The following is a 14,657-nucleotide window of genomic DNA, read 5'->3' as shown; positions in this document are numbered from 1 at the left end:
TAACAGTCAAATTGCTTCACATGATTTGAATGAAATTCTAGAAACAGCCAAACCTTATGCGACAGTCATGACAGTACACATCTGAATTCTGTGTTAGGTCTGATTTTGGTCAAAGTATTGGCAAATTAGATCTGAAACTGTGAGCCACTCCCAGAAAATCTTCAATGCCAAAAGAAGCTACAAAGCAGCAGTAACTCAATCTGACAAACATCACACTAAAGATCAGCAAAATAACTAGCCAGAGTTCTCAGGTTTTCCAATAAAAACATTCCCCTCCCCCACAAATGCTAAATGTGAACACTGATGTCATGGTCCTTATATGACCCTTGTTATCGCATCTCTGCTAAAGCCATGAAGGCTAACACAAAGTAATCATCCTCATTCCTAGTAACCAAGACATTGATGGATGAGAGTATGATGAAGGTGATGTACAATAGAGATAACAAAATAAAGCATTGGTTGTCATGAAAGAGAAACACTGTCTGTAACACTATCCGATGATTGTGGTGTTTGGTTCATTATGATGAGCCTGCAAAGTATTCCATACTACTTTACTAGCAGATTCAAATTTACAAGGATTCTTCAGCCAGATGAATTTCACTACATACATAGTCCACAAAGCTCTAGTATCATGGTTATTAAAACTGCCTGGAATTACACGTTTGATGCTGATAAATCTGAATACAATCAGACAGAGAGGTAAATTCATTTCCACGCTTATAAATAAATCCAAAAAGGAAAAAATATTGCATCCATCAATGATTACCAGGCTGGTGGTTACTCCAGGATATTCAACTGATAAATCACACCACAGATGTAAGATCATTGAATGGACACATGATCAAAACATCCCCCAGGTTGCTATGTACATCGCACCAATTCCTCAAATCTCCTTGCCAGGTTCACCAAATCCACTTGCTCTTCACCGAAATATATTCAACTGGAATCCTAGAAGTTGTAATCACTAAGGTCATCGCACACATACTGACCAAATTTCTCAAGATAATTTTGATACATGTATGATCACTGAATGGACAGATGATCAAAACATCCCCCAGGTTGCTATGTACATCACACCAACTCGTAAAATCTCCTTGCCAAGTTCACCAAATCCACTTGCTCTTCACCAAAATATATTCAACTGGAATCCTAGAAGTTGTAATCACTAAGGTCATCGCACACATACTGACCAAATTTCTCAAGATAATTCTGACTCTTCTCTCCTACAGCGTGGCAAATCTAAAACCAAACAAACTGAAACCATAGCTAAATCCATCGCACATGGGTTGGTCTACTTAATATAATTGTACATAGTTTTGTCTGCACCCACCACTGTGGATTCCCTCTCTCCCCTTGTACTCATGGTGTTAGTTTACCAACCATACAGGTGGTCAGCCGATAATCTTGTTCGGTTTTAATTCCACTTGAGTAGTTCCATCTTGATATAGGTTACCGCCTTATCGTCAAACTTCATCACTGACCATAGCAAGGTGCTCTAAACCAAACACAAAATACATTGATCGATCGGTACACTGCTATCTGTAGGTATCAGCAACAGTACCTAGAGTACAAAGTTTAGATCCTCAAAAGAAACAAGCATACTAGGGTCAATGAACATTGCATTGCACATTGGTGAGATTCATACCCAAATCCCACAAAAAAGATTCTGTAAAGTTCTCCAAGTATCATCAACTCCTGCACCTGAGAATACAGAGCTTGTAAAATAAACAATCTGGCTGCAGATAAGGACTGAATGCAAGTTTACAGTAGTCAAGATTGGAAATAACGAAAGAAACAACTATTGCCAAGAACAGGTCAGCTGAACATGTACACAACATTTTCTAAAGGGACAGCTTCCTGAACTAAAACAATACAATATTGAGAGTATCACAATTTCATTTCTGGCAGCCATTTCAGTATAGGCATCTTTGGATTCCAGTCATTCCCAATCTCTACAAGAACTCCCTCTGGAGGGAAGATACCACAAGATCTTCACAAACATAACAAATTTGGTAAATGCATTGAGCAAATTACAAAATTTAGGTGCAATATCAAAAAAGATGGACACCTGTGCGGCCCACGATTAGTCTCACCTACACAACCTGGCAAATCCGGAAGATACAGCCATATATGTGGAGCAGATTTTGCAGGAGGTTAACAAAAAATGCGCTGGCATTCTCCCCACTCCAAAGTTTGAAGAATACTGAATAAATATATTACAGAGATTTACTAAGTAAACTCTTCAGTTCAAGGATTTGAAATTCATAGACAGCTACACAAGCAAAGTATTATCCACAATAAGTGTCAAAAACAAGTAAGTGAACAACTTCTAAAATATTTGATCAAAAATATTCTGCATTTACTCACAACCTAGCTGTGTGTATAAACCTATATGAAAAAGTTCAAGTACCTACACCTATCAAGCAAATATAAAGAGCTTAAGTATTTTTTGAACCACCTTACTCTGCATAATGTAGGCACAAGCTGCTTAAAATTCTGCAGAATAGTGCAAATTGCAGTAAAATTCAAATGTTATCGTGAAAATCCAAGTTGCTCCAAGGCATCGTCTAAGCTCCTTGAAAATCAATGAAAGAACTTGGGGTGAGTTGATTCACATTGGCAGAGTGTTACAAGAGTTTTATAATAAGTTATGTTACATTTGCTCACAAGTTTTAATGAATGTTTACTTGCAGCTGCCAAAACACTGGGGGCAAACTACGCTTAAAATAACTCCAAATAGCGATAAAATGAAGGCCTAAAATGGACAGCTTTATTCCCATACATGCAACATTAAGTGGTTCATTGCCATTGCCATGTTCAACTAGATATTAAAGAGAGTGACAGGTAATTTGTTACTGGCATTCACTATTACTATTACCATCAAAACCTTGGAAAATTTGACGCCAACATGAATATTATGCACAAAATGAAAGCATAACTTTTTTGAGTCTCATAACTCCTGTGAAGTTCTCAATTGTGCAAAAATGTCTTTCTACATGTAGTGTCAACATCTATGTAGTTGATAGTGGGGGGTTGAGAATATGATAACAAACATAGTGATCAACCAGCTTTCATTGTCCCAAGACAAGTACCTAATAACGGGGAAAGTCATCATTTCTGCAAGTTTACAAGCCTACTACCAAAACAAAACAAAACCATGAAAACATAACGGTGAAAATACAAAATACAACATGTTACTTTAAATTTCACTATCAAAGAGAGCAACCTCATACCCACAGCAAAAATCCAATTTTCTGCAATGATATATCTGTAATTAATAGCCCATGCAAAAGAGAGGCTGAGAATAGAGCTTACAACATGAAAACAACCTCATGTCTACAGTGAGAGTTTTTTTTATTTTCAGCTGATGCCTTCTGCATCAAGAACCATGCATTTGTGTAGGAGTTTTGGAATTTGAGATGGCTGCACATGACAAATCGGACAAACTACCCTATCGAGAAAATGTTCAGTTCACAGCGGACACATTTGTATTCACCACATGAAAATAATGGTTTTGTGAATGTCATTAGAATAAAGCTTAATTCCTACTCTGGACACAGACTGCGAGCCATTTGGCTACTTGACGTTATCTCCCGGCTCTCAACAACTGATAAACAACTTGAAGTGCTTGGTGCAACAGTTGCTATCAAGGCAATAAAGAAAACAGTGAAAATGCATAATTCCTGCTACAAATATACTGAATGTCCAGCTGCATGGCTCTATCAAGGTATTAACTCAACAACTCTAGACAAGATTTTCAATGTATAAAGCTAAATCAAAATAATGCAACAACATTCTTGCAAAAGAAAGCACATAACTTATGGGGAAATCAGCTGAAACCAAAAGGATTCATGAGTAAATTACAAATCCTTGGCTTACAAAACACTGCCCATCAAACAAGAAAACAGTGTAAAATGGAATCCAAATCTTTTATAAATCCTTCTGATTTCTTTATCCTCAGAATTTTACCAAATGATATGCCTATTCAAATGTATCAATCCGTAGATTGGAACAGTAAAACTTGTGATGCATGAAATGGTATTTATAGACATGAAATGTTGCATATCATAATCATAATCATCATTGCTACTAAATATTTCCTGGATTACCATTATCATCCATGCATACACCCTCATATCAGACAGATATCCCAAGGAAATTTCATCAGACACAAACCGAAAAAGGTATTGACATCATCTGATGCTATAAGTCAAAGTTAGTGGATCTATCAAAATGTTCATCATCTTGTTTCCTAAGTTGTCTACTACGGCAAATTGTAGCACATCACTTAGATATTTAAACCATCTCATAACTTCCTTACAAAGTGTTATACCAGTAGAAAAAATGGCTCAATCTATGCAACTACCCTCATCATCATTTTTGTCATCTCATTCATAGATAAACCCAAACTTTCTTCCAAAGCTGTTTGAGAAATTTTGAAGTTGAACATCTGAAGCAAAATACCCAATCCACTCCTTCCATAACATCAATATACAAAGCAGTAGACGATGCATCCTGTCTACTGAAGATAACAAGACAACTGAGCTAGCTGAGAATGTTTATGATCCAGTTTTCCAAGAAGTATTCCTAAAACAATATGATCTACCCATCACATACAGCAGCAACCACATGTTTTCCTGTCTACTGAAGAGAGCAAGGCAAAATGACTGTCTTCTTCAGGTGGCTTCAATAAAGAGTATTGTGATCCAATGTCTCAAGTATCAACAGCATACCGATCTTTAAACTCATTTTTAAGCATCAATTCAGCAGTAAGCACATTTCTTTAAAACCTGTCTACCGAAGATAGCAAGGTAATACAAGTTTCCGCAGAACCTAATACAGTTGAATGAAAAGATTATGATCCACTATTCCAAGCGGTATTCCAAGCAGTCATATTCCTGATAGAGCATACCTTTCACAACTTTACAGAGCAGCAAGCATGCATCCTTCTCATCAAAATTACGCATCTTATCTACTGAAGATAACAAGGCAACATGACTGCTTCCATAGCTGTCAAACTTCTCACTTTTAAGTGGTTGACTAAATGCTTCAGTGAGCTAATGAGCTGATGTGTTACTAAATTCTTGACCATGGGAACAAAAATCATTAAAGTACCTCACTGCAGGGGAGTGTTAAGAAATCTATAATGGTACCAGTTTCCCTTCAACTTGATCAAAACCAGGCTAACACTGCTCTCCCTATGCAGGGGATTTAAACTTGTTTGGGGAGATTAGGGATGGGCAAATTGATTGATATATTGATATTATCAAAGTTTGCTGATGGTATTATAGATATACCTGTTCAAATTGGTAACAAGTTACAAAATGTATATGGTAAGAAATATTCGAATAAATTAATAAATATCATAATAAAGATTGAGATATATGAACTGATAAATAGTTTTGTACAGAAAAAATTAGTTACAGTTCCATTTTTTTTCCAAATAATTTGAATCTTTCTATTCATCAATGCCCATCACTAAAGGACTTTCAGGGTAGCTGGCTGGTTCCCTACCTAGTCCATGGTCATGTTGAAATACTGCTTAACTCTTCTTAATGAAATAATTAGTAAATGACCATGGCATAAGCCTTTGTGAGGAAGTTGATGATAGGCTAAGGGACACCCACCTTAAAGGCCATGTCATAGTGGTCATTGCCCCCAAGTCATAATGTTAAGGGAACAAACCATAAGATTGAGGATGCCCAATAAATGTAACTACACCATTTTCACCCTGATGTAGCAGTGTGTCTTTCATTGGGCATGGTTTCAAATCACTAGTGTTCGCTAAAAACGCTGGCAAATACATGCATCCGCAAAATAGCTGCCTCAACGCATTCACGTCACTGCCATATCAGGATGAAAAATGGTCTAGTTTTACAACAAAGATGGGCCCTCATCACTCACCCACCTGAAATGAAACCAAAAGTGGGTCAACATAACATTGATGTTTTATAACAAGTAATGAACATAATCAACATTTTCCGCCCCCTTCCTCCCTAACGAAACTAGTCTCATACAAAGGCTTCATCAATCATGTCATCTTATAATTTTGAAATGATGAAGACTAAAACTGACACTACTTTGAGGTAGTCGACTCAATTGGAACATCATGAAATATTTGGTAGGAAATGACCCAGTTTTTTGGTCATCATTCTCAATTAATGTACCTCAGTTGACAGATAGAATGTACCTGTTTCTAAGCACCTGTATGCCATGGTTCTCCTCTACAACACAGCTTTTTATTAAACACGAATCTTTACAAGGGGCAAATTGAACTTTTCTAGAGGCTCTACAACTGATTAGATTTGATGAAAACTGCAAAATGTTGAGATTTATTGGACCTAGAGGGTTATCTCTGGTGGTTATAGGTTTTATACTTGGCATTTGAGAGATTGAAATTTGCCGTCACTCCCGGCCATCACCGCCAATGGAAATGTCAAAATCTTTTGAAAAAAGTCCAGTGTGAATGCTTTTCAAAAGAATATGAATGTTGCCATTCTTTCTGATATCTAAGGCCAGGCGAATATATCTCCCATTCTGTAGCTAGATTCAGTTGATGTAAGTACATTGCAGTAAAATTAGTAATTGCAACTTTGCAAGCCTCATTTGAGTAGAAGCGTCTTTGTTTTCAGACTGGTATGCCAATATTTGGGGCTATATCTGATAAGTGGTACCATGAAAAAGATACTTCATTGCACCATAGACACATCACACTGAAGGACAACCTGTGCGATTGAAGCCTTCTGATGAAAAACATAATATACACCATTTTTATTCAAACTTTTTGCATTAAGGTCACCAACATCTGCCCTATAATGCTAGCTCTAAATTGATACCCTACTTTAAAAAATCCAATATTTATTTTTGAAACAGCAAAAACAGCACATTGTTCTTTATATTTCACAGGTTAATCTGAACTCTTAATATTGTTCCCTGATATTTTTCAACCACTGATGATCATGTACATCTATACGCATCATGCTTGTTAAAACAGCCAATAGGTGACATTAACTATCAGAATGTCTGGTGCCCACGGCATATCAATGAATATTCTTAACACATATTTCACCAGTAAGTGTGTGTCCGTGCCATCAGGTCAGAACGTCCACGCATAAGCCTCACGAGTACTGGATGAAGTGAGAAAATGAAGTGGACATTTGAATAAACTAGATCTCTTTAAATACTTGGTTATAAAAGCATTTTTAATTTGCTGAATCTGGTGTGATGCTCCTGCAAGTCCAATCGAAGAGGTATCATTTTCGTTCATTCATAAAAGGTCCTCTTGAAAACAGCTACAAATTGTGAACTTTCTTTTTTTTTTTAAACGGGCCTTTTACATAGTCATGAAATAAATTTGCGGTGGAAAATTGATGACTTTATGGCACATCTATGAAGCAACAGAGCGCAGAGATAGTTTCATGTTTATTCATGATCATGTAGGTTTGATTGCAGAGGGATGCTCTTAAAGGTCATCAATTTACATACGTCCTGTTTTAAACAAAAATACGGATGAAATTTGCTTGCCCTAGTTCTGTATATATATATAACCAATGATGACATTCACAAATTTCCTTGCAGTGCATCATTTGAGTTATAAACACCCTGACAAGACAATGAACTGAATACCACACATTCTATCATCATCTTTATTTGATTCAAATTTGCTTTGATATTAGACACAAAAAAACACCCTGTTTCTCCACAGACTCTTCACTTCACTCTCTAACTCTTTACACAAAATATGTACACATTATCTGGCTGTATGTTTGGGAAGTAATACATTGCTGAATTTCAAAGAATAACATTGAAACTAGTCCCGTACGCAGGAATTTGCAAAAGTCTACAAGTCCTAAAATATCAGGTCTTTTATGCTTTTTGGTCAAAAAAGGACCAAATTTGGTGGGAAAAGTCCACTTTTCACAAAATAACCCCCCCCCTTTGAAAAAAGTCTACTTTTTCAAAATCAGCACCTCAAAAAAAGTCATGCGTACGGGCCTGATTGAAACCTCTTGCTAATATCAGTTACTTATTAAATAGTATCTAATTATGGCCAACTTGATTATTTTGTCATTATTATGCGCAACTTCATCAAGGTATTTAGCAAAAATAAAAAGTTCACAGCAATTCATCACTTGTACTCAATCATCAAATGAACAAATTAGAACTATGCACGGTGTGTATACAACACATCTCCATCAGACAGCAAATAAATCCTATTGTCTCCGGTTTCAACAATCACAAACATTAGGATGAACTTTCCCTCGCATCCCTCAGATGCTGCCAAAACCGTAGAAATAGAGACGCTCTTGTGTCTCCCTCTCTCAAATTAATTTTCTCAAACAAACGTGGCATCTTCGCTAGCAAAACACATCAATCACTGCTGAAGGAGAAGTAAATCTTTTTGTGAAAAACAAGTGAGCAGTACTACTGTCATGTTCATGTCTATATCATGTAATCTACCAATTTATTCACGTGTTGTGTGACATTGATAGGTAGGTAGATGGGTTGGTTTGGAGATGGAGTATGGGATGATTACCCTACTTGTAAAAGATGATTGGGAACAAATCTTGAGAAGGTGCATTGGTAGGATAGAGAGGGAGAGGAGATGGAAGGAAAGAGTTGGATGCAATCATTAGTTGGGTTGATTGCTTCATTGCAGAAGAGATGAATAAATGAGTGGGGTAGGAAAAAAGGCCAGGAAGGGGAACAAGGGTACTCTATTTGTAAAAGATGATTGGGAACAAATCTTGAGAAGGTGCATATTTGGTAGGATAGAGAGGGAAAGCAGATGGAAGGAAAGAGTTGGATGCCATCATTAGTTGCGTTGATTGCCTCATTGCAGGAGAGATGAATAAATGAGTGGGGTTGGAAAGCAGGCCAGGAAGGGGAACAAGGGTACTCTATTTGTAAAAGATGATTGGGAACAAATCTTGAGAAGGTGCATTGGTAGGATAGAGAGGGAAAGCAGATGGAAGGAAAGAGTTGGATGCCATCATTAGTTGCGTTGATTGCCTCATTGCAGGGGAGATGAATAAATGAGTGGGGTTGGAAAGCAGGCCAGGAAGGGGAACAAGGATACTCTATTTGTAAAAGATGATTGGGAACAAATCTTGAGAAGGTGCATTGATAAGATAGAGAGGGAGAGGAGAGGAGAGGGAAGGAAAGAGTTAGATGCCATCATTAGTTGGGTTGACTGCTTCATTGCAGTAGAGATGAATAAATTATTGGGGTTGGAAAGCAGGCCAGGAAGGGGAACAAGGAGAAGGTGCATCGGTAGGATAGAGAGGGAGAGGAAAAAAGATGGAAGGAAAGAGTTACATGCCATCATTAGTTGGGTTTATTGCAAAATTGCAGGAGAGATAAATAAATGAGTGGGGTAGGAAAGCAGGCCAGGAAGGCGAACAAGGAGAAAGTGCATATTTGACAGGAAAGAGAGGGAGAGGAAAGAAGATGGAAGGAAAGAGTTGGATGCCATCATTAGTTGGGTTGATTGCTTCATTGCAGGAGAGAATAATAAATGAGTGGGAAAGAAAAGCAGGCCAAGGAAGGGGACCCAAGGTGCATATTTGACAGGAAAGAGAGGGAGAGGAAAGAAGATGGAAGGAAAGAGTTGGATGCCATCATTAGTTGGGTTGATTGCTTCATTGCAGGAGAGAATAATAAATGAGTGGGAAAGAAAAGCAGGCCAAGGAAGGGGACCCGAAGGTGCATATTTGACAAGAAAGAGAGGGAGAGGAAAGAAGATGGAAGGAAAGAGTTGGATGCCATCATTAGTTGGGTTGATTGCTTCATTGCAGGAGAGAATAATAAATGAGTGGGAAAGAAAAGCAGGCCAAGGAAGGGGACCCGAAGGTGCATATTTGACAGGAAAGAGAGGGAGAGGAAAGAAGATGGAAGGAAAGAGTTGGATGCCATCATTAGTTGGGTTGATTGCTTCATTGCAGGAGAGATGAATAAATGAGTGGGAAAGAAAAGCAGGCCAAGGAAGGGGATCCAAGGTGCATATTTGACAAGAAAGAGAGGGAGAGGAAAGAAGATGGAAGGAAAGAGTTGGATGCCATCATTAGTTGGGTTGATTGCTTCATTGCAGGAGAGAAGAATAAATGAGTGGGGTAGGAAAGCAGGCCAAGAAGGGGAACAAGGAAAGTAGGGATATGAAGTTGTTAGCTGGATGAGTTGGATTCAAGTCTAAAATCTGAAAAGGCTATGAATATGAAGAATAAATGAAGATAAGCGAACTGAAGTGAAACAAAGACAAGATGGTGGAAGACAGTCTTTCGAACAACAAAAGCTTTCATCAGTTGCCTTGCATCACAAGAAGGTAAAAGTGGATTTAGAATAATGGAGGAATTTAAGATCTTGGGCAATAAGGTTGAATAAGGACGCCAGAAATTTTCAGGAAGAGTGCCCTTTTTACCTTTTTAAACATTATTTTTATACCCATTTATTTTCAGTTCAAATGCTTTCACAACAGTCAATATATTCAAACTCTTGACATCAAAACAAAATTCCACATGCTGATTTCCATTGCGAGAGTAAAGTTCAGGATGACCTTTGCACCCTCATGTGAGGTCAACTTAACTTTAAGCGCCTTGACATTCCTGCCCATGAAAGCATCACACACCAAATATTTGATACCATTGGTTTTTCTATCCCACAAAGCCCTGCATGAAGCAAAGCCCTACGGTGTGGTGTCCATGCCCGTGGTGACACCCATAATTCCGTGCCGCGTTTGCGCTTCTGAAGGTTGCCGACATCCCCTCCTATCGGTTATTATTTCCCTGCCGTGTGACTAATAGCTCACCAGGTGTTTGCTGGAGTCTGACGAAGGCCAAGACAGAAAATTAACTTGTGATGTGTAAGATAATCGCATCCTTTGAGCAGACATTACATAAATTTAATTGTGATAATTAGATTTTGATGGCCTTAACAAAATTAACTTCACACACTGAACATTCATGCTACATTCTATGCACACTATAGACTTAAACTTTAATTGCTATGCATGTATCCCTTTTGCATTTAGAATGTTTTAATCGGTTATCTACTATTTCAGCTCATGCTCATCACGAATGCAAATAATATGATACTAGAATAAGTAATTACATATTCGATGCACAGTTTATAAAGGAACACTACGTGATCGCTTTTTGACAATTTTAGAGTAACTCGTCATACATAGCCAAATTTGTTTTTACAAAGATTTGTTATATATTTTCTTGTTTTGAGATTTTGGTAAGACTGTTTTCACTTGATCATCATGCTGCATATATATATATCATTATTTAATGCAACAAAATATAAATTCAATTAAAAACTGAGCAGCGTAGTAAATAAGACCATATATAATTATGTTAAGAAACAATGCCTTATTTATTTTTGTCCAACAGGTAGCCAGCCGAGATGCATAGCGGGAGCCTTTATCTGGCACAACACATCACATACAAATCATAACCAGACTGGACACTTCCGAGATAATAATACGCAAAACGATGTCAACGCAAATATGGACGGCTGGCGCTTAGCATTTGAGCTTCATATTTCATTGTTTTGAAAAGGTTTGAGATGCATGCAAACTATGGGGCTAAGGTAAATTACTAAATTACTATCATGCAAATAGACTTCCGATCAATAGTTGTTAAATGTCAAATGGAAGATCTAAACTACAGTGAGACTCCTTCCTTTGCAGGAGTAGACATTGGATCAATATCTGTTAAATGTCACATGAAATCCTAAGATCCGTTAACTTCTTCTCATGGCACTTTTTGGAAGTTGTAAGTTTCAATTTTTTTGCATCATCTTATTCTGACACACCAAGCAGCAGGCCTGAAAATAATGTTCCATTTCCTGGGAAGATTAGTCAAGTTTTTAACAAAGATAGTAACATCTCCTGCTGTTTCTTATGTATATCTTTATCTGGAAAAGTAAACTTCCCCTCAAATGCCAAATTATCATGGGATGGAGCTGTTTGGATTCCCCATTTTTTCCAGTGCCACCAACTGCAACCAAATATATCAATTTTAAAGAGGACAAATATCCAGACAGCTCATAAGTTTATTTGTCCACTCTTTGTTTTTGGTGTGTTTTTTGCTGTGTTGGAAAGTGAAAATAAACCTTTGTGCAAAAATTTCCACTTTTAGTTTACCATACTATGATAACTTATTCTTACATTTGTTCAACATTTTCCAATCATCTACGTAAACTGCACAGGATATTACCAGTTTTGGTTCCTATAAATTTGCCAACCAACTTACTAGGAGCTATTGTGTCTTTTGTAAGTAAGTACCAAGAGCCATTCTTCATCAACTGTATGTCTACCAGGAGTAAATGGCTCCTGGCTTCTGCATATTTTCACCCTTGGAAGAGACTTACGAGGATAACATGAGGGGGTTAGTGCAAGAAGCCCCTATCTGCAATAGCTGCCAGGTGTCATTTTTTCAGATGTGTACTATATCAAATGCAGAATTTGTCAGAATGTCTATAGGGCAGCTATTGCAGATAAGGCTTTTTAGAACTAATCCCTCGAAGAGACATGGATGAATCATAAACTTGAAGCAAAGAAATCTCTAAAGGAAACATGATCATCTTAGAGGAGTAAAAAAAGACATACATGTATGATTCAGCCAATTCAATGAACGTGGAGCTACCACTCACATCATAATCTTGAGAATTCATGTCAACATAATCATATAAATCAGCCAAGTGAATCAAATCGAATGGATGCCACTGTAGCGCCAACTTTGCTCCTCCCTACCTTCAGCATCACTGGGGAGATGGACAATAGGATTGAGTCATTAGAGGCTTCTTACATCTGCCAATTATCTTCCTGCTAATGCTAATGTAATTTACACTAATATGGAAATCTTTTGTCATATTTTTTTCTCTTCTGAAACCATGAAAAATGTTAATAAAAACAGTGCATTGTGCAAATTCCTCAAGGACTCAGTAGAGGATGTTGTAGTTACGGCTGGATAAATATTCAACATCTTCTGGAACTCTTTGGCATATTTTATCTGTTTGAATAATTAGGATGTGTAATCATTCTATTGGTTAATATTTCAGTGCAAAATACCAATCGGCTAGAATTTCGGTGTTCATTAGCAAATCAAATTTCGTACAGATTCTCGTAAAAAGATTTGTGTGAATCTAGTTATTCTCGTAAACATTTTGAGGTGAGCACAGTATTCAATTGGTAAGGATCAAAGGATTTACACATCATGCACTTTGGGACGAAATTTTCTGGTAGTCAGACCTGCAAACTTCAAATTACTTGGTGACATACCCAAACCTGCTGGTAAGGGGAATGATACCACCACCCCCTCCTTTCCGCAAATAAGTTTGTAGTATGGGGTATACTCAGATAATAACATTTCCCCCTCCTGTTTTCTTTCCTCCTTTCTTAAATATTATGTGATCTTTCCACTAATGATTGCTCCCTCCCCCATCCCGCTGTCTCCTCTGCCTACCATTCTACACTTTGGTTCATATCAAGTATAGTGATTTCGCTGCTCGCATTATTGAATCACATGCACTAACCTAATTCCACTTAGCATATTTATACAGATGCATACAAGGGCGGAATGTTGGTACCCTTGCTGTTGCGTAAAGTCACGCATGTCAACTCAAGCTGAAACAAAGTATAGTCTAGCTACAGGTACAACACTGTAGGCCTATAACGCTTTAAAAATAACATACCAAAATATCTTAAAACCTACTATACATGTGTCTTATGTTACACAGCACTTTAAGCTGTAACCATAGCATCTATGGTTACACAGCACTTACGTTACAGTCTTACAATATTACATGGCAGCTTTTACATTTCTTCTTGTGCAGCATAAATCCTTAATGAAAAAACATGCCAAGAAATAATAGCTGCTTACCTAAATTCTTCAACAAGCTACAATCTACTCACTATCTTCATATTTGACACCTCTTCCTCCAAACAGCCTCAACATTCTAACTATCGCTACAGACCAAATTCCAACTTTCTTGCAATATGGACAACTATTACTTCACTTTCTTGCAACTATGCAATTATTCTCTTTTCTTTCTTACTTTTTATCATTGACAAGTAAATTACAAGCATGTGGTGTGAGTTGTATGCTTTAGCATATGATTATTTTCGTTCTCAAAGGGTGGAAATGGGTTGTGACTTTGAATGCAATACCAGGACTTAGTTGGGACCAGATGAGGGTGATGAAATGCCTTCCCATAATGCTCAGCTCTATTAAACAGAACTTTACTAGTACTACTATAGGTAAAATATAAAGACCATGAGAGCCAACTTGGGTAGTGGTACACACATATATTTGCGCCGAGCGTACTACGCACAGCTTTTGAGAATTGACCAATCACACTTCGGATACGATCATCGCTAGACAAGGTCGAGGTTCAGTTGCACAATCTTCTTTATATTCCACAAAAAGTACACTGACGCAACAGTACACAGAAGGTACATCCTCTCATGATCGAGAATTTAATGTTTTGCCTATAGCAGAGGGTATAGGGCCTGTATAGGGTCAGACCCAGGTCTCAAAATAACATGTTTCACCAAATTGCACCCTATTTTTAAAAGTCCTGATTTGCGCTGACTTTGGCTGGATATGGGCTAAACAATGTTCAGTAAACCTTGGCGCCTTTGAACAGTACGAGTG

General features: G+C 37.5%; 1 protein-coding gene across 12 annotated transcripts in view; it reads right to left on the bottom strand.

Annotated features, from left to right (window-relative positions):
• Positions 1-14,657, bottom strand: part of LOC140156872 (segment polarity protein dishevelled homolog DVL-1-like) — a 186,577-nt gene that overhangs the window by 62,980 nt on the left and 108,940 nt on the right. Inside the window, exon 1 of one of the 12 annotated variants that reach the window (XM_072179883.1) lies at positions 13,916-14,024. The exons of the other annotated variants lie outside the window; for them this stretch is intronic. Coding sequence (XP_072035984.1) covers positions 13,916-13,958 — 43 coding nt within the window. The 5' untranslated portion in view covers positions 13,959-14,024. Of the gene's footprint in view, positions 1-13,915; positions 14,025-14,657 lie in introns of those variants that run through there. 12 annotated transcript variants of the gene reach the window in all.

Source organism: Amphiura filiformis, chromosome 7, assembly GCF_039555335.1.
Source record: "Amphiura filiformis chromosome 7, Afil_fr2py, whole genome shotgun sequence".
In the NCBI taxonomy this organism is placed as follows: Eukaryota; Metazoa; Echinodermata; class Ophiuroidea; order Amphilepidida; family Amphiuridae; genus Amphiura; species Amphiura filiformis.
The sequence above is the reverse complement of the archived record's forward strand: the minus strand, read 5'-3'. Positions and strand labels throughout refer to the sequence as shown.